Source organism: Alosa sapidissima, chromosome 4 (genome assembly GCF_018492685.1).
Source record: "Alosa sapidissima isolate fAloSap1 chromosome 4, fAloSap1.pri, whole genome shotgun sequence".
Taxonomy (NCBI): Eukaryota; Metazoa; Chordata; class Actinopteri; order Clupeiformes; family Clupeidae; genus Alosa; species Alosa sapidissima.
Genome location: NC_055960.1, coordinates 17,068,253 through 17,095,679, shown reverse-complemented (window position 1 = coordinate 17,095,679; position 27,427 = coordinate 17,068,253). Strand labels below are relative to the sequence as shown.

Sequence of the window (27,427 nt, the reverse complement as noted above, 5' to 3'; positions counted from 1 at the left end):
ATTTTAGTTATTCTCACTGCTTGAAATGAGAAGTATAGCCTAACCATGTTAGATCTGTTGCATGAATGGCAGAGATAACTCAAATTCCCTTTCTACAGTCATCTAAACAAGGCAATCAAATTCCAGGACCAGCATAGATTACTTTTTTTAATTATTGGATAGGCCTAATCTTCTCTGGTGCTTATTACTGAAATTGTATTGGTAATGCCTTACATTACTGCATTACAGCAAAAAGCAATGCATTACTGTAATTACATTACTTTTTTTAATGCATTACTCCCAACACTGGTGGCTGTGCGTGCAATACAGTCTCATATCGGTCTATAGGGCCTACTATTTATACCCTAGGTTAAGAGTGATTAAAGAGCATTTAAGAAGAAATCTGCAAAGAAATAGGATGGCATGCAATGCATTGGAATACATTTATTAGGCAGCTCCTTGGGCCTGGTTTTCCCATATGCTGTTATGGTATGGCGAAGTTGTTGGACTTTGAGTTTAAACTTGGCAGGGGACCATTTCCTCAAATCGTTGCTCAACGAATAGACAGAGTAAATTTCAACACATATTAAAGTTTACATGTAGGGGCACATGTAGGGGCTATAGCAACTGGGGTTGGAGCGGAGTAATAACTCGGTTGTCCTCAGTTCCATGCTGTCCGAATGCGCGAAAAAATGGGTCGTTTCTCAAAAGGTTCAAGGAACTGCAAAAAGTCCATGCAGTGCGCAAGACCCAGTACGGTTGTTGACCAACGATGCGATAACGCGTCTAAGAGTGATAGTTTTGGTTGGGTATGAAGTTCAATCCAAGGTTTCATGTCAAAAGAGGTCTGCAGTGACATCGTGTGGACATCGTGTGTTTGTCACACATCGTGTGACAAAGCCTAACATAGATTTGGCCAGTCGTGGATGTATGAATAATTTCGTGTATAGTGGCATAAATGATTGATTATCCTAAAACCATTTAAGATTCCCACAGCGGAAGTTTTAATTTCCACTGCTACTTTTGTGTTTATTTTAGGGAAACTGCCTGCTCAGTCCACCGATAGCTCGCAAGGAGGAGCTCGCGGTTCAAATAACGGTTTACTTTCTGGTATAGCTTCGCCATTGTGAGTCCCCATGACCGCTATGTTCCGTCAGTGTGGCAATGAGGGCTACAAGCGCTATAAAAGCATTGGCAAGAGACACGCGAGGAACGCAGAGTGTGTGGTTACCCCTATATCACTTCTGAAGAGACTGCTTGCAGGAGCGTAAAAGCGCACCGGTGAGTAGGTAATTAAATATTAACATGTAACACAGATAAACTGTTTAGGTTTCTGTACGGTTTTCTAATACAATATAGGCTACATTTTATAAAAAAGTTAATGATATGCATGCTATGTGTTGGTGAAATGACCACGAATTACTGTAGCACCGGCAAGATGCAAAGTAACTGAGTTCTTCACATTTCACGTACTCGTTTCCAACCACGAAGTAGCCCGGCAATGACAACAGATTTGATTTCAGCACGCATGAATACTATGGTGGTTGTGGAAACCAATTGCATTTGTTTGACGGGGCTTTATGAAAGGATAATGGGTCAGATTACTGATTATTTTGGAGGACTGAAAAAGTGCGTCGCTATCTTTTGGCGAGGCTGCTTTACGCGAATGTTTTCAGTGTGGTTTAATGGATTTTAGAAAGCCGCCAGTGAGGTCAGCTGCCAAAGCAGCCTATTTCAAAGTTGTCAGGGTAAATTAATCAGGGTAGTGTGGTAGCCTAATTACCACGGCAGATAAAAGCTAAACAACGTTATTCTAAATGAATTAAGCAAGGGAATCACATTTATCTGTTGCCTGTATCAAGAAATGACCTTTGTAATTTGTTAAAGTTCTCGTTGTCACTTGATAACAAGATTGTTAGGCTATTGGCATCGGACAGGGAGTGCTGCAGTTCAATGGGACATTGTTGTCTTTGAGATACAATTTAGGGTGGCCACCTGTCCTCGAGACACTTCCGACCTCAGTCCTTCTGGCTGCAAACAATGTGTGCTGTTGTCTTAAATGCTCATACTTAAAGCATAATTTCTTCGTAGTGGAAGACTGGAGATGCCATTCAAACCTAGAGCTCTCTCTCGGTTCTACATGTTGACGATGTTTTCAAATGGTAGTCATGGTGGCCAGGGCCACTGGGGTCTCGGTGTTTCTTCTTTTTCTCTGTATCCATATTAACTTAATTTTCGTGCTGTTTGCCTTTAATCGAGTAAACGTGAAGTCAGAAATCGCACGATTAACCGAAATAATTAGGCTACTACCAAACAACTAAACAGTTCAAATTGTATTCGCTTGAGATGTTTCACTTTGTATTACTTTGGACATATAGCCTATTCCGTTTAGTCTGCAGCAGTGTTCGGTTGAAAACGACTAGTTCACAGACTGAGCAATAGAGCTAAAAGAGGCTGACCTCACTTGCAAGTTAAATTTCTCCTGCTGAGCTAAGGAGAAGAGGGGGCTGGCATCGTGCCATTGTGGAATGATAGCTTCTATACCAGGTTATTGGTCGACTGAGGTGCATTTCCTCCAGCTGAGCAGTGGTGGTTGGTCTTTATTAGAGACGATTGGTCAACTGAAGAAAAGTTAGACATGAAAACAATGTGCAATATGCTGTATAGGTGAGGGTGATGTAAGATTTCTGTTGTACTACTACGTACACTACTCTAGCAATATTAACCTTCTAGGTTCCTATGTAAGATTCAATAGAAATGTTCTATTTAGAGTGCAATCACATTGTGCACAGATTTGAAAATGTGGGTGTTCCTTTCCAAGTAGGCAAATGCGATTGATACACAGTTGGTTCACAGGATCTTCTTAGTTTTATTCTCTCTCTCTCTCTCTCTCGCGCAGTCCCTTTATGCATAACACATAAAGGCAAATAGATAGGATAGAATAACCCTTTTCACCCTGAGATACGAATGTGTGTGAATGGCAGTGTATTTGGACATGATGCCCTCTTTAAAACATCTCTGTTGCAATAAATGTCCACAACACTGATGGGCCATACAGCTGGTGCCCTAAATTGGCCCTTTTCATAGCCTAAAAAAGTGTTTTATGGATAAGGGGGCAAAAACCCTTTTCACAACTGGCATCACTACAATCCTGGTTCCTTAAAGGGCTGACAGCAGATGTGTTTCCTGAACCCCCTCCAGAATGTTCTTTTGAGTGATGCTTGATTCATTGGTCTGGTGTGGGTACAAAACACATCTTTCACTGAATTTGAAATAGGAGAATAATAATACAAATATTAATTGATAACAGAAGAAGAAAAAAATAATGGACAAACTTAGGAAGTGAGAAACCTTTATGGGGACAAAAATATGGAACTTACAGTCTTTCTGTCAGGCAGAGGGTTTTAGAACTTATCTTTCACTTAGTGTTTTGTCACTGATGGCTGTCAGTAAAAAACATTTTTATAGGCTGCTAAGTGAAAGTGAGCTATTTATTTAAATCGTTGGGTTAAACTTTGTTGGCTGCAATGCAATTTCCCATTGCCAACCAACTTGTCTAACAGGTTAGCAACTGTGGTTTTGGGAAACGCACCCCAGCACTTTTACACATAGGGAGGAACGCTGAAAGGCCTGAGATGCCCCAGGGCAGCATTGGGCATAGGCAGCAAAGCTCTTGGAATGTCCTTTGTTTGCAATGAGGGGCTGAGGCAGCGCTTTGATAGCTGTGGTGAACAACGTTGTGCACAGATGGGGAGTGTCAATATTTTGGTTGTCTCAGATTCATTCAACCGCTCTAGATTTGTGTTTACTTTTTTACTTTGGGCCACCTCATATCCTTCATCAGTTTGCCTCGTTGATTTTGTGTGTTAATTTTCAAATCCATATGCTTAACACACATTCCTGGGGAGGAGTTCTACCAGAACAAGCCTCTTCTGGGCAATCACACAATGGCTTCCTCTAACTGACTTAATTGTCACCACTGTAACTGCATCGATGCTGTTAATGCTTAGATTCATGCTGACATATCCACAGGAGCTGTCTTTTCTCACCATGTCTATTTTGGGTTGATTTCTGTTTATCACTCTTTGTTCGAAGATGTTTATTGCCATTTCACGATACCACCCAGATTTCTTGTTTCTTTTTGTCAGAGACGCTGATGCATAACAGAAATGTGCTTGTGAGAACAGGGTGCACTCTCAGTTGCGCCAAAATTGCAAATAAACAGTCTCTGATAGCCTATGTACAAACTCGCTTGTCACACACTGTTCAGAGTTAAAGGAAGGCTCAAGGCATGCTTCCTGTGGTTAGATTAGGGTGGACAGCGTCCGGATCTGTCTGCAACACATCTTGTGTATCCACTGCAGTGTAGTATATCTGAGGTCAGCATGACACTCAGACACACACACACACACACACACACACACACCCTGCTGGCCGAAGATGTGAGAGCCTGTTTGTGACAGGCAGGGATGGTGTTAAGTCTTAATCCTCCGTCTCCCAATCAGCCGCAGTCCCACAGGGGGCAAATGCACCTCTCGCTGACTGATTAGAGGGAGACCAGTCCGCTCTCAGGGTATCGATTTGTGCTGTCTGCATCTCCTGGATGGCTCTGGCTCCCAGGGGGATGAGGGAGTGCTGTGCCTTTAGGAGCTGCGCTGTTTTTGTTCTGCCTGAAATTTGGACTCAACCTTATCAGCAGGACAACACCTGTTTGGAGGAAGTACCTCATTGGACACATCCCTGTTGAGTCTGCCCCCACCCCGTCCCCACACCCTCCAGCTGGTGTACAAGGTCAAACAGACGGCTGTTTGGAAGGAGCATTTTGTCTGGACTGACCATCCTGTTGACCAGATTGATTAATTTAGACCTGCCACCCGCTATTTAGAGGAGCCTGGTGGTTTTGGGCCGACATGTCAGAAGAGACTGGTTCTGTGGTGCTGACCACCCTTGCGTCAGGCCTGTTGCTCCTCATCGTGTTGGCGCTGCTCTGTTTCTTCACCTGCAGACTGGCCTCCAGCATTCTGCCCGTCGGAACTCCCCAACGCTTCTGAGCATGAGCGCCAGCGTTGGCTCGGTAATAGCTGGACAAGCGATTAACCATTAGCCTTTTTCTTTTAAACATACACAAACTTTAAGTACTGTGATGTAGTTCAACATGTGGTTAGCTGTACGTTTTTAGACATGTAAGTAGCGTTCCGTATAGAAGATCTGTGGCTGTGTCATGTCAAGGATCAGGAGTCCTATGAGCATCACTCTTTCTGGCATGCTCACTGAAGCTTACTGTGGAGTAAATTGAAACTAGGCTATGTGAAGTAGTGATGTGTGGGAAGAAGTACTGGCTGAGAAGGTTCTCTCGTCTAAAAGATGTCTGAAAATGGAACAGCAGAGGAATTTTTAACAAGCTTATAGCGAAGAAATATGTCACATTTATTGCATGAATAGATTTTTTTCCTCCTCATTCCCCCATCCACATATTATACAGCTTTAATAGGATTATTTATAACTGAGTTCTATTATCTGTTTTATGATCTTTCAAGAGGTTGCCCTAGTTGTGATGAGTTGGGAATAAAATGTCTGTAGACAATGCTGTGGGAACCAAAAGTTTGAAGGACCTTTTTCCCTACTGGGTGGAGGTGTCCACTTAATCGGCTTTGTCAGGCCTGTTAAAGCTCTCCGCTGTGGCACTCAATCCCATTAAAGTGACCTTGGAGGAGGTGAGAGCAGCTTAGTGCATGTACCCCCCCCCCCTCCCCACAAGAGCCCCACTCTCTCTCTGGGGAGACACCCGGAGGGTTCCCGCCACAACAGAGACTGTCTTACCAGACAATCCATTTCTCCTACTCAGTATGGGAAGTCATTGAGTCGGTTTCCTTTTACTGTAGACCACGAGAGAGACTTGTAACATGATACAAATGCATTTTAAGACTGCAACCCGTTTGGGTGGAAGCCATGATTGCTTAAACCGTTTTTGCTGATGTAAATTGATGATGAGAAGCTAAGCTAATGTCCCCTAACAGGAAACCTACTGCTCTCACTCCTTAGGACATACACTGTAGTTACTATGTATGATAATCCCTGTGTACACTCATTGGGACAAACATTAAACATGAATAAACCTGTTCCTTACAGAATGATAGACTTCTGTTGACTTTTTTTTTTGCTCAGGACAAGCTTGGGACTCTCCTTTCCTTGGGTTGTGGAATGTGACAGTTGCCTTGGGAGACAATGGCACATCGGAATGTTTGCACCATGCTGGTGAGGAATCTGCTCCTCTGTTCCCTCATAGCCCTGGGTGTCCATTGCCTAGGGAAAAAAATAATTCCTGGTAAGTCATGTCTCGATTAAAGGGCACCCATGCAATTTAACAACACCTGTCACTGGCCCTTTGTGAGGACTTCACAGGACATCATAGTACTCACATAACACATGCTGAGAATGGCACTTATCTTTTTCAGCATAATTGGTTTTGTGTAAAGGTATTCTTGAAGCTTTTTGCATAATAGTACTGTAACCCCATCCTGAAAAGAAATGATGGGTAATGGTTACATGACACAGCTCCAAGGGGAAATTCAAGCAAAGTCCATGTCATTGAAATTCAAGGGGAAATCCATGTCATTGACAACCTATGACAAGATATGTGATGCATGTTATTGCATATTGTTGTCTAAGGTTTTATAACACAAGGTTCAAAGGAAGTGTTACCCTTTTTTGCTCAGTGTTACCCTTTTTGCTCATCATTATTATAGAATACATTTTTGATTTTCATGATATTGAAAGAAAGTCTAATGATATTGAAAGAAAAGATCCCTTGGGTTGCCACAATGCAGTAAGATCACGTATACTCTACATTAAGCTTTGTTAGGAGTGAAGTGATTGTTTTGAGGAGATTAGGTTGTCTTATGGAAAGGAAATGCATAACACTATTTGAACATGCAATTGAGGTGGGGGTTGTGGTTGTGATGGGTTTTTAAGAGGCTTTTGCAGTCACATGCATGACAGGATAAGAAATAAGGTCTGCATTCTTATCTTCATTTTCATGCCCCCCTCCTTTAAGTATGCTCGGGGATATGTCCTAAATATGTTTGTGTGTGGGCACATGCACATGGATGTGTGTGTGTGTGTGTGTGTGTGTGTGTGTGTTTGTATATGTGTGTGTGTGTTCATGTGTGTGTCCGTGTGTGTGTGTGTGTGTGTGTGTGTGTGCACTCTGTATAACAGACGAAGAGAAGAACCCAGCGTACTGGAACACATGGGCACAGCGCTCACTGAAGCAAGCCCTGCAGCTCCAGGAGCTCAACACGAAGGTGGCCAAGAACATCATCCTCTTCCTCGGGGATGGTATGCACATCTGTCAAACACAGTGATGTTTTCTGAATGGATAGTAATATAATATAATATAATATAATGGATGGTAATAGCATAGCAAACAGCACACCATACTGTTTCACATCATTTACTTGCCCTGCGTAGCGTACTCATTTCTATGTACAATACATGATCTCCAAAGAGAATTCCTCATTAGTTTCAGCAGCTAGGCTCTGAGAGTGTAGAATGTAAAGCGTAAAAGTCAGTTTACAAGGTCTCGGCAGAATCGCCGCCAGGCTGTTAAGCTGTGTTGAGTGACAATGAGAGTGAGTTTTCATCAAATTAGTCAACTATCAGCGCTAACTCTGGCATTTAAAAATGTGGGTCACTGATAACATTTGTGATCGCAAACTCATGTTGTGTGATTTCGCTGCAGTTAGCTGAGGTGAGGGCTTAAGCATCAAAGTCATGTGTCAGCCTGTCATGCATTTTCAGTATTTGCTGTTGCCTTTTCCGCATGACTACATTTGACAGGCATGTCAGTTGAGCAGATGCTAACCAAGAGGGGTTTTGTTTACCACCAACGATGCTACTCTGAGCCCCTATAAATGTGTTAAGTGGGCAATTTTTAACCATTGCCTGATAATGTTTATAGTGATGAAGTACTTTGAAAACGAATTTCTTTTTCATCAAAGCACTTCTGTGTCGAGACACATTATTCTAGGCATGACTCGTTGCTTATACTGTATCTATCTATAAATGACAGAAACGTCTGTCTGTCTGTGTGTGTGTGTTTGTGTGTGTGTGTGTGTGTTGACCACATATCTGTTCAACTGCTTATCCGATTGATTTCAGACTTGGCAGATGTCTTGCTCTACTGTAGCCACTCCCCCGTCAGTGTGTTTTTGTGTTATTCGCATATCTGTCAAACCATTCGTCCGATTGATTTCAAACTTGGCTGGTGTCTTACTAAGTGCATGAGTAGGTGCACTGCCAATTTTGACATTGTTTGGCTCAGAAATCTAAAAGATATTGTTAAATATATCGGAAAAGTTGTACACATTGGCTTTTGCCACTCTAGCCACTCCCCCTCTCACTCACACAGCACTGTAGAATAACAGAGGATAAGCAGGCCTTTGGCAGAACTGAATCTGCAGGTAAAAAGTTAAGCAAGTGCAAGATGTGTGAGTGATTATCATGTCTGACCTCATGCGGCTTGCTGGATGCAACAACATGCCAACAAACACAGGTATGCAGTGGCTATTCAAAACAACATAAAACATTATGTGCAACTGACACTTCAAATAGCCCAGGCTAATTTGGACTGTCTTTAGACTTTGAATAAACAAACAACAATTCCGACTGCAAGGTCCCAAATTGAAATGAGCTATAATGGTCCCGAATTTAAGGACGTTTCAGAATGCCACACATGCAAGCATGATCAGCTAAAGACAACGAATGGCAGACAGAGCATGATGTCACTAATAGGCTACCAGAGATTGTTTTCACGTCGTTGCAAATTTCATATGATGATGCATCATTCCACAAAATGGTTTGTCTTCTCTTTTAAGGTATTCAATAGGCTAAACATATAGCCTTGACTCAAAAACAGCTGTTAGGCTTACCGTATGTAATTTTGATCTGTAAAAAATGTCACATGCAGTCATGATTAAATTCTGCTCACTGTACATTTATTATATTATAATATATTCAGTATTCATTATTGAATGCTTATAGCTGGAATTATGTTTTTCCCTATAATCCTATTTGTAAAGCAGGCCTACCTGCAACTATGTAATTGGGCTACAGGTTTTCTACAGGAATAGCATGTTTGAATGTTCACTGCATCACTGCACTAGTACATTTAAAAATGTAATGAAAGCATACATTTGTTGGAATAACCCTGAGATTGTATTGAAGTATTTGCAGCCTCACATAATTCTAATCATTGAATGAGAGCCCCCTCTGATAGGACTTGTATGAATGTACAGCTTCTACAGCAAGTTTGCAGTTAGCAACAATGTTGTGTAAGCATGCCAGTCAAGGATAAGGTTGTTATGTCAGTATCCTTGCAGCACTGAATTACCCTTGGAAATAACTGCAGTGACGAGAGCAGGTGACAAGGCAGCTTCTCAGCTTCCCATATACTGTAACAGTATGTATGTGTGTGTGTGTGTGTGTGTGTGTGTGTGTGTGTGTGTGGATGTGTGTGTGTGTGTGTGTGTGTGTGTGTGTGTGTGTGGATGTGTGTGTGTGTGTGTGTGTGTGTGTGTGTGTGTGTCTCGCAGGAATGGGAATTTCTACTGTGACAGCAGCACGGATCCTCAAAGGCCAGCTGAATGGCCAGAGCGGGGAAGAGTACCGGATGGAAATGGACAAATTCCCCTACGTGGCGCTGTCCAAGGTCTGGGCCCGCTGCAGCTTTGGCCATCCTGCCGTGCCAGTCTTTTTGTGCCCATAATCCTGCCATGAAGTGACTAAATGGCTCACTGAGGCGGGAGACTTTACACTCAAACTGGGATGGCATGAATGAGCAGCTTATGGTTGTTGTGGATTCAGTGGATAGATCATTACATGATTTGGGAAACAGGATCTGTTATGCAATTGTCAACTTGGGTCAGAATACAGAAGTGATCTATTCAATGATGAACATAGTAAATGTGTCACACACACACACACACACACACACACACACACACACACACACACACACACACACACACACACACACACACACACACACACACACACACCATACACCACACACACATACACACACACACGAATTCCACTTGCGCTCCGGACATTCCATGCATGCCCTGTCAATGTGAGGGCACTAATCCTTCTGGCTGCTTTGGCTTCACTAATACACACACACACACACACACACACACGCATGCACACTCAAACACACGCACACACACAAACATACACACATGCACGCACGCGCGCACACACACACAAACACAGATGCACGCACTTACAAACAAGCGCGCACACACGTATCTGTGTGTCTGTGTCTTTACCCCTGACCCTTGCAGACATACAAAACCACTACACTAGGACAAACCACTTATACATATCTGCTTGTTTTGACACCTCCACTCTGCAGACCTACAACACCGACGCCCAGGTACCAGACAGTGCGGGCACTGCCACAGCCTACCTCTGCGGTGTCAAGGCCAACGAGGGCACGCTGGGGGTCAGCGCAGCTGCCGTGAGGTCACAGTGCAACACCACTCAAGGAAACGAGGTCACCTCCATCCTCAGATGGGCCAAGGACGCAGGTGAGACAACCCCATGCTCAGAAGCCCCTGTGTGTGAGAGGGAGAGAAAGTGTATATAAAAATATACTGTATATAAAATATATAATAAAGTGTGATATAAACTGACGCATATCTAAGATGGGACATATGACGGGATGTGGCAGTAGAATTAGTGGAAAGAGAGGGAGTCATCAATTTTTCTGTTTAAGTAAGCAAATTATCTTGAAGGAACAAGTTTCCTTGTGCAGAAAAAAAAAATCGAAGCTGTTGCCAGGGGACTCAGGAAATAATCAGCATTCATCCCAACACCTCACATGAATGATTTATTCCACAGAAAGTTGATCACTTGTTTTGAAAAAAAAAAGGAAAAAAGATTATTTCAGTGTTTGGAAATCTCACAGGAATAGGTGAGAGATTAGCGTAACATTGCCTTGGACTGAGAAATGTGTTTGGAAACAGACTCTCATTAACCAGCCTGAAAGACGATGGGGGAAAAGAAAAACAAACTGTGCACTTTGTTTGCATTCCTCTAAAATGTGTCCGATCAAAGTGCATCCAAACAGTATTTTCCAAGGAACAGGTTACTTTGACATTCTGCCTGATTGCACTGGACTAAGTCAGGATGTGTTAGTATGAAAGACATGACAGGAATGAGCAGCAGGGAGCGTAATAGTAAACATATGACTGCAGGTCTAAAACACCAGGCATCTTCACTGGATCTGGCGCACCAAATGTCTCAGAGGACCTCCATCAGAAATAGCCTAAGAGATGGATATCTATTGAGGTCTATCTGTCAGGATCTGGCAGGCATGGGAGAGAAAGACCCATGAAAGCATAGCAAGTGATGATTGCCCACATAGTGTGAACTGTCATCATTACAAATTTCTGTGATGAATGCGTTTTTACAAGCATAACTCTGGAGTGGAAGCAGTTGGCCCAGAGTTTAATTATCAAAAGACTGCTGTTGGCCCAGAAGAGTGATGAAACTACAGTGGAAAAAGAACTTTAAAAATAGGTGCTATAATAATATTTCTGTCTGTTTTTACATTTTAATTGCTATACTTATCAGGCTTGCTAGCAAAACGTATGTGTCACATTTGAGTTTTCACATATTTTTCTTTTAGTCACTTCTCATACTGTGACATATCATCTATTTGAATAATTATTCAGTCTGTTTTGAGTCTGAGTCCGTGCGAATAACAAGACAAGATCTATTTTACAGGAAAGTCAGTGGGCATTGTCACAACAACGCGCATCAATCATGCTACGCCCAGCGCTGCCTATGCCCACTGTGTGGACCGAGACTGGTTCTCTGACGGTGAGATGCCCCAAGAGGCAGTGGATGCCGGCTGCAAAGACATTGCCAGACAGCTCTTTGAGAATATTCAAGAAATCGATGTGAGTCCCCTTTTCCACATCATGCATCTTTTAGACTTCTGGTGCTTGCCAGTAAACAAGAGCATACTGAGTGACCCAGATATGAGTTCAGATTCCAGGAAAACATATTATTAAATAGTTGGGTTACACTTTACTTGACAGTATCGATATAAGAGTGACATGACACTGTCATGAATGTGTTATAAACAAGTCATAAACATTTATGACATAACGCTTCTGTTATTAAGTGACATTCGGTTTTTGTCATAACAAGTTAGGGTTAGGATTGGGGTTAGAGTTAGGGTTAGGGTTACAGTAGGATTAGAGTTAGAGGCAATGTTCCCTCTAATTTTTTTGAGCACTGAGCAAATATTTTGTTTTCTGAGCGCACATTTCAGCATTGTGTCTGTGAGCAATTTGCAACCACGCGACCTGCCGAAAATGACCACGAGCCTGCGTTAGCCATAGGGAATTCAAAGAGATAACAGCAAATGCATCAATATGTATAAGAAGGTTGATATTTATTCAGTATCCTTTATAATGGTTGGACTTGTGGAACATTTTAATGATGGTGTTTTACCAGTCAGTTTAGATGAACTTAAAGGATCTTTGGTTGAACTTCAATAAGGTTTAGAGAGGTTATGACTGGTTCACTGGTTATGACTGATAATGTAGAGCGGTACAAAATATGACCGCCGCCCAGTCCAGCACATTTTTTCCAGAAAAATACGTCACGCTTGTCAAATTGTGTTCATTTCCTACTTTGTTCCTTTTTTGTGTGTTTGTAATTGAGTGTCTGCAGAGTGTGTGGTTGTTTTTGTGTATATGTGTTTTGTGTGTGTTTTTTTGTGTGTGAGTGTGTGTGTGTGTGCGTGTGTTTGTGTATGTAGGTGTGTTTGTATGTGTGGGTGCATGTGTGTGTGTGTGTGTGTGTGTGTGTGTATGTGTGTGTGTATGTGTGTGTGTGTGTGTGTGCGCATGTGTGTGTGTCTTTATGTATGTGTACATAAATAAAGCAAATCAGGGAACCACCTACTCTTTGCGATAAGTGCCATGGGATCTTTGGACTCACTCTTATGGTGAGTCAGGACCTCAATTTAACATTCATGCAAAGGAAAACATCTCCTGCAGTACAGTGTCCCTGTCACTGTAATAGGACATTGGGATTTTATACAACCTCACCCGCATATTGCCTGTTCATAATTCTGAGAAATTCTTGAATTGTGTGCATGTGTGCGTGTACGTGTTTATGTTTGTGTGTGTGTGTGTGTGTGTGTGTGTGTGTGCGTGCACATGCTTGTGGGTGTGCCTGTGTGTGTGCCTGTGTGTGTGCATGTGCATGCATGCGTACATATGTCTACTGTGTGTGTATGTGTCATACGTATGATTACTGTGAATGTATGTGTGTCTGTGTGTGAATAAACAAAAAATTGGTCATCCTAGGCCCTACGGTTCTCAAGATATTCACAGAAAACTCTGTTGGTGTACGGTCACTAAATGTACAGTAAATTAATTTATTGTATGGCCCCCCATGAAGGAAAGTCCACGAAACTTGGCATGCATTCGGAGGGTGTCATAATGATCCTACGCTTTCAATTTCGTGCAGTTTTGACCATGTCAGCCAGAGATATTGTGATTACCTAATTTTTTGCTTTTTAATTTTTAACTAGGTGGCGCTATACATGAAATGAGTGGTTATGGAATGGGTTGACATGGCCCCTTAAGATCAACATACAAAAAAAAGGTGGTCTTTCTAAACCCTACGGTTCTCGAGATATTCACAGAAAACTGTGTCTGCCGTACCCTCTTTTCGGGGGTTCAGTCCGGGGGGGGATGGGGGGCTACAGATCAAAACGAAAAACGATGGTTCCATGCTATCCATGTGGGGGCTACATGCCCACCAAGTTTCGTGTACCCCGGTCTTTCAGTGTCCCGGGAATCCTTGACGGAAATTTGGCCATGTGAAAAAGGAAAAAAAAAAAAATCTGACGAAACCTATATGACCGCCGCTTCGCTGCGCTGCGGTCATAATAACGTGTTCCAACCAATAACCGACGAGTTGCGCGTTTAGAAGAGTTTCAATTGCACAGGAGGGAGTAGCGAGCTAGCTCTCTGTTTTGTTTGAGCATTAACAGAAGTGAAGTTCAGTCGTAATCACTGATACAACCTTTAAGCACCATCTGAAGTAAACATTACCATTTTGTTCATGTTTAGTGCATGGTCTGCGTAGAACTTGGTAATGGCATCAAGGATGTTTTCTGCAGGGCATCTTGAAAGCTGAATGATTCCAGCAAAAACTGTCTTAACTGAAATCAGTTTGCTTCCGAAACGTAATGTAAAGCACAAGCATTGTGCCATATGATTGTGTATCCTGAACTGATAACTGATAATGTCGGTGTTAATTGCTAGCATCACATTGTCGATTAATAATTTTATTTGTTTAGGGTCGGATCGTGCTCTCAGAATTCGTTTCTCTCGGGATTCATTCATTTCAGGGAGAATTTGATCTATAGAGTTCCCATGTCTTAATGTTTTCAATGCGTCTACATGGACTTTCTGTGTCAGATAATCAAGCTTAGGTAATCAAGCTTCCACTCAGACCAAGTTTTCCCACGAGCGAACTCTCCTTTCGCTTTTGCCTCCGAGCAGAATTTGCAGATCACGCCACTCCTTTCGTAAATATGTCTGAACGTTTTTTCCTACCTGGACCATCTTTTGTGTCAATTTGTAGTATTTCATCTAGCCACTCATGTTTAAACGTTACGCAGACCTTTTTCTGGGGCATCTGCTCTGCCTTTTCGCCATAGCCTATTGCATAACTGCTGGAGCAGGGCCTGAGTACCCAGAAGTTAGCATCATAGGGCCTGCCTGGAGTAGCCTAAAGGATACTTTGTATGTAAACATTCTAACGTACATCCGGCTTGGTTGTCAGACATGTCAGTATTTTAAATGTTTATTACCTAGCCTACATCGCCTTTGATGCTCAGATTTTTAACCCCTGAAAACAAAATTGTTTGTGCGGTCTGAAGACTAGCCTGCGCGGCCACGCGTGCGCGCAGCTTAGAGGGAACATTGGTTAGAGGTTAGGATTATGGTAAGGCTAGGGTTCATGTGTCATGACAGTGTCATATGTTCGTGACAGTGTCATGTCACTCTTATGTCGATACTGTCAAGTAAAACGTTACCAATAGTTGTTTAATTCAGCCAGTTGGAAGACAGCTCCCTGACCAGTGTCTTAATGGACAATTGATACTGAGTGAACTTACAAATAAGCATGCCACCACTGTTCAACCATAGCAGTATTCGATTTATTTCCTCTTTGGTGTTTATAACATGGATGTGCAGGTGATTTTTGGTGGAGGGAGGAAATACATGTTCCCCAAGGACACGCCTGATGTAGAATACCCCAGCGAGAAACAGCACTTTGGCACCCGGAAGGACGGCAGAAACCTTGTGGAGGAGTGGAAGGAGAGGATGAAAGAGAAGGTGAGAGCTTTTTTATGTTTACGTTTTCCTTTCTGTCCTCCTACCATTGTTTGTCTTCCCAGTCCTCTTTGTTTCCCACTAGATTGGCATAAACAATTGCACTTTCATTTCTGATCTTTTCTTTCTTTTTTCTTCTTCTTATTAGTCAGCCTCTGGGTTGATGGCCTTGCTGACCCCTCTGCAAAAGCTGTAGAGAGATAAGTTCATCTGGTCAGTTTTCTGGCTCTGAAGAAAAGAGAAATAAATATCTGCCCTCCCATAATCATAGTACTTGCAGATATCTACAATTTACATTGTCTACAGAGACTGTTAAACATGAATGCCCCCTCTTTTCAGTGAAAAACAGCATCTCCAATAGTTCCCTGATGGTCAGTATTTTTCTAGGAACAATTTAGAGTGCTGCCTCTTGGAGGGGGGGGGGGGACTGTGCTGCATACAGCACTTATCTCTCTCTCCAATTGGCCACACCAGACTAAACTCTAGGAATGCTCTGAAAGATGTTAGCACCTCTGTCGACATCTGCCTGACATAGGAGGCACCAAAGGAGTCGACCTCCTGCTGTCAGTAATTGGCTGACAGGGAGGAACATGGAGGTTCCATGGAGGTTTCTTGATTGTGGAATTCAGCTGGACTGTGTGGACATCGTAGTAGTTCACAGAGTGCAAAGGAGGGAGAAAAAAACATATTCTCAGAACATCAGTGTTCAAGGCAGCAATGATTAAGTAACCCTAGCTGGACTATTCTAAGTGTTGCCTTACACTACTTTTGTTTGTTTTAGTTGTTCTCAGGCAACACACTGTACATGCCATGGTAGAATTTCATTATTTAAATGCTGTTTCCTGATATGCTTTACTATGTGTTCTGTTTCTCACATGCTTCGTAAAGGCAGGACTGTGGATTAACTACTACTGCTAACTGTGCTTTTTGTGCACAATAAAAAACTGATTTTGGCAGATTATGATACCCCAAAGCTGATTTACGAATATTGTAAGGGAAAGTTGGAAGAGAAAAATTCTTATTACACATCCTGACTTATTGGGAACAGTGGATGATGTGTATTTCTGAGCAGAGTGAAATCTGGACAAAGGAGTATCAGTAAGTAAGAATTTCTAAATGAGGAGAGAGCTCTGCCAACAATAACAGGGACACAGAAGAAGCAAGCAAGAGACTTGGTGTGGTGAAAAACTGTATGTTGAATAACCTGTTGAATAAACCTGGAACAGAAGAGGAAGACTAGAGAAGGGTCCATAAGCCATTAAAAAAGAAATACATAATTAGAAAACCAGATGTGAAGGTTATAGAAATTATATAAAGATGCAGTTATTTTCTCCTTCAGTCAGCCCAGTGCAATAGTAACACAGCCATTGCATTGTCTGTTTATCAGTAGGCATTTGGGGCAGAGGTATAGACAGGCATATACTGTAGATGTAACTGTCAGGATGATGGGTTGGTTTTCATTATTACCCCAGTGATAGAGAAGGGGCTGGTTCACATTATGCAGAAGCAAACCATTCATTCCAACACAATTCAGCGTTCTCACGAATGCAAAGGTAGTTGTTTGGTTTATTTTTCCATGGTGGTATACTTAATAGCCCTGTTCTACCCCTTTTCATGTTATTCTGATGACATTGATTAGGGATTAGTACATTACATCCATAAGTATAATATACTTGCTTATTCTACAATTGTTCTCCTACTATTCAGGATTTATTCAGACAGTATACTAGTGGGTTATGAATGCTGGTGTACCACAGCCACATGCATTAGCATGAATGAGAAAATCGTATTCATTCACTTCAGTTTGGAATTACATAACTAACTTATGCCATCTCGCTGATGAGTGTGAGAGATGGGTCAGATGACCCAGATGCCTGCACGGTGTGGGAAGGGGACATGACGGCTTTGGCCAAGCCTCAAATGAAGTTAACAAGCAGCCCTTCCCTCCTACTAACCCCCACCCCAACCCCACTCCCGTTAATAAGTGACTCCATGTAATTTTACAGCTAATGACTTGCTCCTTGGTTTTTGGAAACTTGGGACAAGATAATCTAAAAGTGTATGCCCGGCCAGTCCTTTTGGTAATATCAGGGAGAGATGACAAGGGCAAGTGACAGCCCAGATAATTGAATGTGGGAGAGAGGGCTAAAATAATCACTAGCAGTGTGGAAAGTCTTGGCTGCACTGAGTTCATGGCCAATGGCCATCGCAATACACTGGGAAATCTTAGAATCACAATGTGTCAATGACAAAATGGTCCAATGCTGGTCTGGGGAATTACAGTTCTTATGAGAAACACACAGAATACAAAGAAATGGAATACAAAGGAAAAACTATTTGATTCTTACAAACCATTTCACATGAAAATGTATGAGGTTGTCAAATCTGTTTATGCGATGATCATTTTAGTTGAAATGGGTCTATAATGGTCATAGCTATTAGTAATGTTAAAAATGCGGTGAAATACAATGGGCAAGCTGCATGAAGCAGTGTGTTTATGTTATCATCAAGGGCCAAAAAAAAAAAGACTGTTTAACGAGCAGCTCAAAGCATTGGCCTGTAGAAGAATGTATGTATATATGTATGTATGTATGTATGTATGTATGGAAGAAGCCTGGTCATCTAACCGTTTTTAAAACTGTTTACAGTAAAATCATACAATATTTGAAACTATAGCACTAAACTAAAGCAAAATCCCACAGAAAATCTGCAAAACTAGAAGTTAAACCTCAATAAGACTCAATTTCCAATTTTTGTTCACAGTTCACATTCTGACACAATGATCATCAGACCACTAACACATGTGTGTCTTTGTAAGGCATTGCCTTTCAAAATGTATGATAGGAGAAGTTTAATCACTAGTTGTGTTTACCATTTGACTTGAAAGTTCGAATTTGTGTTTCATTTGTGGTTGGTTTGCATTTTGTTTATTGTGTGTGTGTAGAGTTTTTAAAAATTGCACAGCTTTGAAAGCATGAAGCAGTTGGGCTAAAGTATAATCTGGGCCAGAGGAAATACAAACGAAAACACTGAAAGGCTGGGAGCAGAAAGGTTTTAGAAACAGAATCTATTGGTGGAAATTTGAGTCTCTTTTTAAAACAGCCCAGTTGACTACCAGGGCTACTCACTCCACCTATACCCTTCTCTCTCCATTTCTCTATCTCAGAATGGACGAATTAAATAACTTTAATTGCAAATGAAATGCTTTGCAAATGTTGATCTAAGAGCAATTGTCAACAAGGTTTTCTTATTGGTAGCTTATATTCTGCAAATGGTGACGATGCGGTGTCTCCGACCAACAACCTGCTTGTCTGAAGGTGGTCTAATGAGAAGCGGTAGCCTACTTATATTTTCTTCGAGGCAGTTAGCACCTCGGTATCTTCTTGATGCTTCTGGCTCTCTCACCCTGCCGGTTTAGGGCTTATATGTGGTATCTCGATATGGAAAATGTACTTAAGTAGAAAGTAGATTACTGGCTTAAAATATTACTCAAGTGATAAGTAGAAGTACAGTTTTAAAAAGGAATATGAAGAGTAGCCTACACGTTCCTTGAAAAAACTACTTTTTTACTCATGTGCGCTATAAGTAGTTGTGTTACTACCCAGCCCTGAGTAAGAGGGTGTGAAATGTTGAACATTAATAATTTTGGATTAGATTTGAATATTGGTGTGAAATTTCCTTTTTTTCCAACATGAATAGAGGGCCCACTATGTCTGGAACAAAAAAGAACTTCTTTCTCTCAACCCCAACAAGGTGGATTATGTTCTCGGTGAGTTCTTTTCCCTTATCGAAATATGCCCTTTTACTGAAATGTTGTCACCGTTTAGCCCATTACTGACATCTTCTCTTTTCTTGTCTCTTTTTCTTTAAACATCTCTTTCCCTTTCCCATGCACATTCATTCACAGGTCTGTTTGAACCCTCTGATCTGCCATACAACCTGGAGAGAAACAAAGAGACGGATCCGTCGCTCACGGAAATGGTGGATGTGGCTCTGAAAATCCTCAAGAACAACCCGAACGGATTCTTCCTGCTGGTGGAGGGTGAGAGTCTAGTGTTTGCCTCCCGTTGTGATGAAAAATCATCTGCTGTGTTCACCCACTTGCCAGCCTCAGCTCTCAGCTGCACTCCTCTCAGTCACCGGTTTTGAATTTTACAGGAGAACGGTTTTGTGAAATCCCTGGGTAGTCAGATGTCCTCTAGTGTTACAGAAATGCATAGTGAGAAGCTGTATTGTTCTGTACAAAAAGAGTGTTTTTGATTCATCATAGTAGTGTGTAGTTTGTGATTGAGCAACTAACCATATGATTTAACATAAGAGTTTTGAAAGGGATTATTGAATCTAGAATGTTGTGTTTCATTTAGCCGTAGATCTTTGGTGCTTTCCATTTGGAAATGGAAAAGTCACCCACCTCATACCCATGCAAGGCTCAACTCTTAGCTTCTTAGTTTTATTATAGGAGGAGAGGTTTTATGAAATCAGGGTCCCCGCGGATCCTTAAAAAGTCTTAAATACAACTTTCGGATTTTAAGGCCTAAAAAAGTCTTAAATTGTCTGAAATGTCTTGAGGTATTACATTTTCGTATGGGACCGCCGAGCGAGTGAAAAGTCTCCATCCGGTTTCGTGTATTTTTTTATCCGCAATTACATTTTGGGGGAAGCATTTGTTCTGTGCGGGTGTCATCTGCATTCTGTAGATCAAGATGTAGAAGGCTACTGGAGGAAGTGTAGTGGTTGCAAAGTGAAGATGTTTTTAACGTGTGTTAGCCTGGGTGTTCCCATGCTGCCTTGCGCGCGATTTGATTCACGCTGCTAAGGCAGCCTGGAGACCATGGAGCAAATTTTCGCCTGAGATAGGGAACCAATCACAGAACAGGGGGGAAAGCAAGACGATGATGAGCTATGCACAGACGCATTTGATAGACATCCGTGGCACCCAATAAACGGATCTGGACATTTTTTTCAAATACGAGAAAATGAACGTTTGGTTCCCAGACCATGTCTCATTGAGAAGTGGTGGCGCTAGCCAGGCTAAACGTGTGTATCACTAAAGGTGTGAAAACGGCAAGAAAAAATATGCCTGTCTCTTATCCAAATTTCAGAGGTGGACAAACTGAGTTTATTTGCTTTTTGCCTCCACTATATCTCTGAACCTAAGGGATTGACATTTTCATTAAAGCCGTTATTTTAAAGTGCATTACACCTGGTCGGCAAGATTGGGCTTGAGGAAGCTTTGGTGTTAAAGATGTTGATTGGAAGTTGTTTATTATTTTTGCCCCTGCAGAAGGGGAAAATAATTGGGTTATTGGTTGATATGGGTGTGTGTGATTGTGATAGTAATAAGCAGAGAGTGGCATTGACTATTTCTTTTAATCTCCTGTTGCTATGTTACTTTTCAAGTGCAGGCTTTTCAGCAGAAATCAACCTAAGCAGAGTGTAGGCCTAGTGGTAATTCTGTGATCACAGTAAGGTGGACTGCGGTAGTGGGTTTTTAAAAAAGGCATTCAGAACATGTTTGGTTCATGTCAACAGCCACAAGCGTACACTGAAGCTCTTGATCGTGCATGCCAATAACGTCTATAAAAACAATATATTTATGGAATAAAACTAGACAGGTACCTCAGATTAGCATTACTGTTTATTGTTAATCTGCAATTATCTGCAGCCAGCGGAGGGCATTTATAGCTTACAATGCACCTGGACAATATTGTGCGTCTGCCCTCTACCTTCATCAAACATGTTCTGAATGCCTTTTTTAAAAACCCACTACTGCATGCCGCTGTCCACCTTACCGTGATCACAGAACTGATAGTTATGGGCAGCCGTGGCCTACTGGTTGGCGCTTAGGACTTGTAACCGGAGGGTTGTTGGTTCAAACCCCGACCAGTAGGCACGGCTGAAGTGCCCTTGAGCAAGGCACCTAACTCCTCACTGCTCCCCGAGCGCCGCAGTTGTTGCAGGCAGCTCACTGTGCCGGGATTAGTGTGTGCTTCACCTCACTGTGTGTTCACTGTGTGCTGAGTGTGTTTCACTAATTCACGGATTGGGATAAATGCACAGACCAAATTTCCTTCACGGGATCAAAAGAGTATATATACTTATACTTATATACTAGGGTACCCACCTCTTATTTTACCACTACACCCCCTGCTAGGGTTGAGCTGCCTCTGAGTGCCTCTAATTGAGCGGGCAAAATATAATTTCTCCAGACAGGCCTGGACTTGAAAAGTTACATAGCAACAGGAGATAGAGAAAATGGTCAATGTCATTCTCTGCTTATTATTGTCACAATCACACACATCCATATCAACCAATTAGCCAATTGTTTTTTTCCCCACAAAATAACTTCCAGTCAACATCTTCAACACCAAAGCATCCTCAAGCCCAAGCTTGCCGACCAAAGGCGTAATGCACTCTAAATGTCAATCCCTTAGCAGCATAGCGTTTCATAAATCATGGAAGTGGAGACTGCTAGTCAAATTATGCCCGGTGCTTCTTTCACTTGTCTGATAATTTGCTGCGCAATTTATGAACGAACCACGGACTAACAGAAAAAGAACGTTTTCGCAATCAGGAGGAAATACATGTAAAGTTCATCTGTTTACATCTCTCCAGCGTGTGTTGCTGGCCTAGCCTATCCAACAGGGAAGTGAATAGGCTTGCTTGTCAGCCTTTCCCAGTACTTTGCAAACTACATAGCAGTTTTTTCAGCAGAAATAATATTCTAATAAAAATAATATGCGAGGAGGATCTGTCTCTTAATTAATAGGGGATTTCACTTTTCCCATACATTTTTTTAAAACAAGTCAATGGTTTTACAATGTTTCAGTCAAGCTTTGGTTGGTTTAGATATAACAGAATGTATGCAAAATGTAAAGTAGCCTAATGGATTAACTTTGATCTGCTGTGCTGCATATGGCACAATAGATGCACATAGTAAAGTATATAAAGTAGGCCTATTAAAATATTTAAATAGCTTTAGTCTACATTTAAAAAAAAATATTGAAGAGAATCCAGTCCAGTACACATGTCTTTGGCAAGTAGCCTAGGCTACTACAGACACAGGTGAAGAACAGTCAACCTCAGCCAGTAGCACAACCAGATATGTACAGCCAGCTTCAAAGGCAACAAGTCCAGACCCTAAAATTGGCCATTTATAGCTGTGAAGGTGTTCACACACAATTAATTTTCTTTCCCCAAAAAACTATATTTGGTCACTTCTGTAGATATCCAAAATGGGATGGGTGTTAAAGTTAGTAAAAAAACATTGCATAAAACAGTGTTGTCATGTTTATCTTTTTTGGCGTGGTATAGTCTTATTTTTTCCATTTAGATGTCTTGAAAAGGTCTTAAAAGTCTTCCCTCAGGTAGTCTGACAGGATGCCAGATGTCCTTCTCTGGTGCTATGGGAACGAAGAGTGAAAAGCTGTTCATGTTATCCTTGAATACATTCAAGTATTCAGTCTGTTGAAACCAGTTTTGTCAAAGAGAGTGAGAGAGAGAGACAGAGAGAGATAGAGAGAAAGAGAGAGGGACAGAAAGACTATAGGCCCTATTTTGGCGATCTTAAACGCAGCGCATTTATAGCGTATTCTTACCACTGCGCAAAGTTTATTCCTATCTTACACTCAAATGTGTTTTTTACAGTGTACTCACGGAATGGGTAGCTAGTCGATCGTGAAGATGATTGCTGAATGTGACAGAAAATGTTATGGGCTTGAAGTCATGTACAATTGCTAACTACACTTTTAATGAACTTGTATGTCATAACTGGCTACACATCAGCATTTGACAAATACACAGTTGGTCCAACACTGCATACTGTGGCTTTAATTATTTAATTATTTGTGTGACAGGTGGGCGGATTGACCATGGTCACCATGACGGCAAAGCCAAGCAGGCGCTGCATGAGACGGTGGAAATGGACCGCGCCATTGGCCGGGCAGGCCTACTAACCAGCGTCCATGACACCTTGACTGTCGTCACGGCGGACCACTCTCATGTCTTCAGCTTCGGAGGCTACACGCCACGGGGAAACAGCATCTTTGGTAAATTCCTAATGCAGTGTTTCTAATTTTGAAACTGTGCGTGCATTCATTTTTAAGGAAATTACAGTACATTGCAATTTTACATTTTAGGAATGTTTTTCTTCTTGCCCAGAACTCATGATCTTTAAGTGTGCTTTGAGCCACAACTGTATCAAATTCATTAACTTTTCCAGTGCATTGTTAGAACATTGTGATTAGGTTTTTGATTGATTACACATTGTGCTGCCTTGTATAATCATGGTATTATTTAATAGGACTGGCTCCAATGATGAGTGATCGTGACCAGAAACCCTTTACGTCCATTCTGTACGGGAATGGCCCAGGATACTCGCTGATCAACGGCCTAAGAGAGAACGTCTCCACAGTGGACTACCGTACGTCATCTTTTTTTACATTAGTCGTCATTTAGCTGACGCTCATATCAAAAGCAACTTACTGACTAACTATCGGAACAGTCTCTGTGGATCACCTTGAGGTTAAGTGCCCTGCTCAGAGGCACAATGGTGGCGGCCCCTGGGATCGAATTCACCTTCAGGTGTTCCATTTGGAAGGCCAGATCCCTAACCACTCGACCACCACCACCACCCCATCTTCCTCATCCCTCCTCATCACCCATCCTCTGATGTCTGCAGACTTTACACTTTTAGGGCCCTATTTTACACCTGGTACACCTTGGCGCCAAGCGCAAGTCTTGTTCCTATCTTACACCCAACGCAGTGAGGATTTCTTCGCCAAGTGCTCGAGTTCACAAGTTGTCAGATGAACATTGCACAACCACGGGCGTGTCAATGAAAAGAATAGGTGTGGTCAGGAGCATAGTCTTTTGCAAATTGCAATTTTAATGCCACTAAACATTATAACGCCACTGTCCAAGAAAAACCTGGTCTAAAGTGAAAGGCGCATGTAACACTAAAGTGAAAGGCGCATGACAGCACTAATGTCATTGGCAATCTGATTTATTATTTATTTTATTAGCACTCATCCAATGCATCATTGGCGCTCATGCGGCAAAAAAAGGCTGCATGGTGTTCTGTCACCGGTAAGCTTATGTACAGCTTCAAGAGGCAGAGGTTTGAGTTTGCGTAAGCAGAAACATAGAAACATAAAACACTGTGAATTGGAATGTCTTGGACTACTGAATATCCCTGTTTTTAAACATGCTGGTCTAAAAACCTTTAGAAAATATACTTTTTTCAGATTGCAAATCGTTCGTGACCCCTCCCATACTTTTGACCCAAGAACCACTGCCCTAGAGTGTAACAGATGCACTCACCATGAGATCCTGTATCGGCCTATGAACCTATCCCACCCTATGATTTATGATGCCCTTGATTTAGTAACTGCTTAGCATAGATATGAATTGCAGTAGTGCAATATATTAAATGAAGAGTAGATGTACTTTCTTAGGCTGCCAACATTAGCATAAGAATACCTGCTTATCTATGGTGGGGAGAGAAATAAAAAATAGGGTGACTCCTCTGACCCCCACCACCCCCCCCCCCCCCCCCCCACCCCCTATGTGTCTCTGACCGGCATGAACTACACATGCCTGTCTCTGTCATTTGTGACCTTCCCCTGACCCTTTCAGCTGAGTTTCTAAAACCATAACAGGCATGTGTCACCTGCCCATCAGTGAGTAGGATGTCTGAAGCGGCAGCTGCTCTCGGTTGGCCTCATCAAATAAGCGGCTAAGGAGAGCCTGAGAACAGCACAGTAGAACAGGATGGCAATGAGGATGGATAAATACCTTACTTTCACCAATTCTTCTCTTGAAGGTTTGGAACAGAATAGCTAAACAAATGTATTAAACCCTAAATATAAAGATCTTTAGACCTTTAAGAAATCACATTAATGACACATAAAACTGTCTGTGAGCTCGTTTTCATTACAGCAGTCATTTTCTGATAATGTTCCAGTTCTCTTCTTGATTTATTCATCATCAAATCAGAGTCAGATAGACTCCATGCTCCACTTCTAATCAGGTCCTCTTCTCCTAGCGTCATGGCACTTTGTGTGCTAATCATCCTGAGCAATACAAATATCCTGAAGTGATTTAGGCATTTTCCATAACATTCCTGTAATTATGCCATAGTTCTACTAAATAGATCCATGTCAGCAGCTCCATTTTCTGACTCACTCTTGAACAAATTGGTTAAATCTCTCTCTCTCTCTCTCTTTCTCTCTCTCTCTCTCTCTCTCTCTCTCTCTCTCTCTCTCTCTATATATATATATATATATATATATATATATATATATATATATCTTTCTCTCCCCTCAGAGGATAACAACTACCGGGCACAGTCGGCCGTGCCCCTGAGCTACGAGACCCACGGCGGGGAGGACGTGGCCATCTTCTCCAAGGGCCCGCTGGCCCATCTGCTCCACGGCGTGCAGGAGCAGAACTACATCCCCCACGTCATGGCCTACGCCGCCTGCGTGGGGCAGAACCGCGAGCACTGCCGCGGGGCCTCCTCGGGGGGGCTCAGGCCCAGCCCCAGCCCCGGGACCACGATCGTCTCCATGCTAGCTGCGGCGCTCACGCTAGCCTGGCTGCACTGGTGACAGCCCTGTCAGGAAAAACTCCAACCCGCCCTCCAACCCTCCCCTCCTACATCCCCTCCTGAGGCGTCTCTGCAGCAGAGAAAACAGGCATTAGTGTGCACTGTACACCGACTTTCACACATGCACGCTCACACGCGACTACACACACACACACACACACACACACACTTTTACATTTGTACACAGAGTCATGTGCATAGGCAGACACCAATACTCTCTCTCTCTCACACACACACACACTGATATGAACACATAGGAATTCACACACACAAGGGCACATGTTGGCATTCTTACACATATATACTGTACACACACTCACACGATAATAAACATAAACACACACTCACACATGCCATGTGTGCATAAGCATTCACACATGATAATACACACATAAACACACACTCACACATACCATGTGTGCATAGGCATTCACACACAATACAAACACACTGTAACCTTTCACTTCTCCTCTACCATTTAGATGGAACCACAGTCTCCCTCTAAATAGATTTTTAAATTGTAAACATGGTATTCATTTTTAAAGCAGTTCTGTACAGTTTATAGACTAAGGGACCAACCCAAGGGCTTTTAATGGACTTTATGCAGCCTCTATGAACAGAAAGAGAGAGAAAAAAATAAGAGAGAGAAAGAGCACAGGATATGACATTCAAAAAGGTCAGTCAAAAATACAATAGAGTGGTACATGTAGCATTTCATAAAGGCTGGAGGTTGTTTTTTTGTTTTCATTGTCTTCTTTTCACTGTTGTTTTGCAATGTCATTTTATTCTACTGTATGTGCTCAGCCAAACAGCATGAGACTCTGAGGATCCTTGACCTGCTCTCCAGGACAATGCCGTAAATTTCCACAGGAAAATGAGCAGCCAAAGCACACATGGTTTCAGTGACTTCACGAACAATAGATCACTTTAGTCAAAGCAAGACACAGCTGTCTGGGTCTTGTTTTTTTGTTTTTTAAATTAATATGGCATACTAATTAATTAGGTCGTTAAAGACAATGATTCAGTCCACTTCATCAAATGCCACCAGCATCTAAAAGAGACTGAATCAACCCATTCTGAGATTTTTTCAGAGGTTGTATGTCATTGCTCTCTTTTCCTTATCATCCTCAATTGGTCGTTGAATCAAAAAACATCTCATACACATACTTTGCATTCTGAAGTAATTTGGCTTTCCAACGGCAAAGCTCCATTTCATGTGTTTGAAATGTGGTCAGAATAATTGAGAGCACCATGCTGGAAAGTATAGATTTGAAAGTCGCTGTTTTTAATGAATGGTTTCATTTTTTGTCAACCGCAGACAACATATGCCAGCAACACATAACAGTAAATATTTGTGGGAAAATGGGTTTCCCTTGCCAATAAAAACACCATGTCAGTTTTTCTAAGA

At 42.0% G+C, this 27,427-nt stretch overlaps 1 protein-coding gene across 2 annotated transcripts; it reads left to right on the top strand.

The window, feature by feature from the left end:
- Positions 1-1,123: 1,123 nt before the first annotated feature.
- Positions 1,124-27,427, top strand: alpl (alkaline phosphatase, biomineralization associated). Of its 2 annotated transcripts, none has more exons than XM_042090233.1 (12): positions 1,124-1,260; positions 6,145-6,304; positions 7,198-7,317; positions 9,573-9,688; positions 10,397-10,571; positions 11,773-11,948; positions 15,273-15,413; positions 19,110-19,179; positions 19,318-19,452; positions 23,267-23,458; positions 23,713-23,832; positions 25,737-27,427. In XM_042090233.1, exons 2-12 carry the CDS (start codon positions 6,205-6,207, stop codon positions 26,018-26,020), a joined length of 1,629 nt encoding a protein of 542 aa, XP_041946167.1. In that variant the 5' UTR covers positions 1,124-1,260; positions 6,145-6,204; the 3' UTR covers positions 26,021-27,427. The 2 variants fall into 2 exon arrangements, with proteins under 2 accessions (XP_041946167.1, XP_041946168.1); XM_042090234.1 differs by having other exon boundaries at positions 1,176-1,268.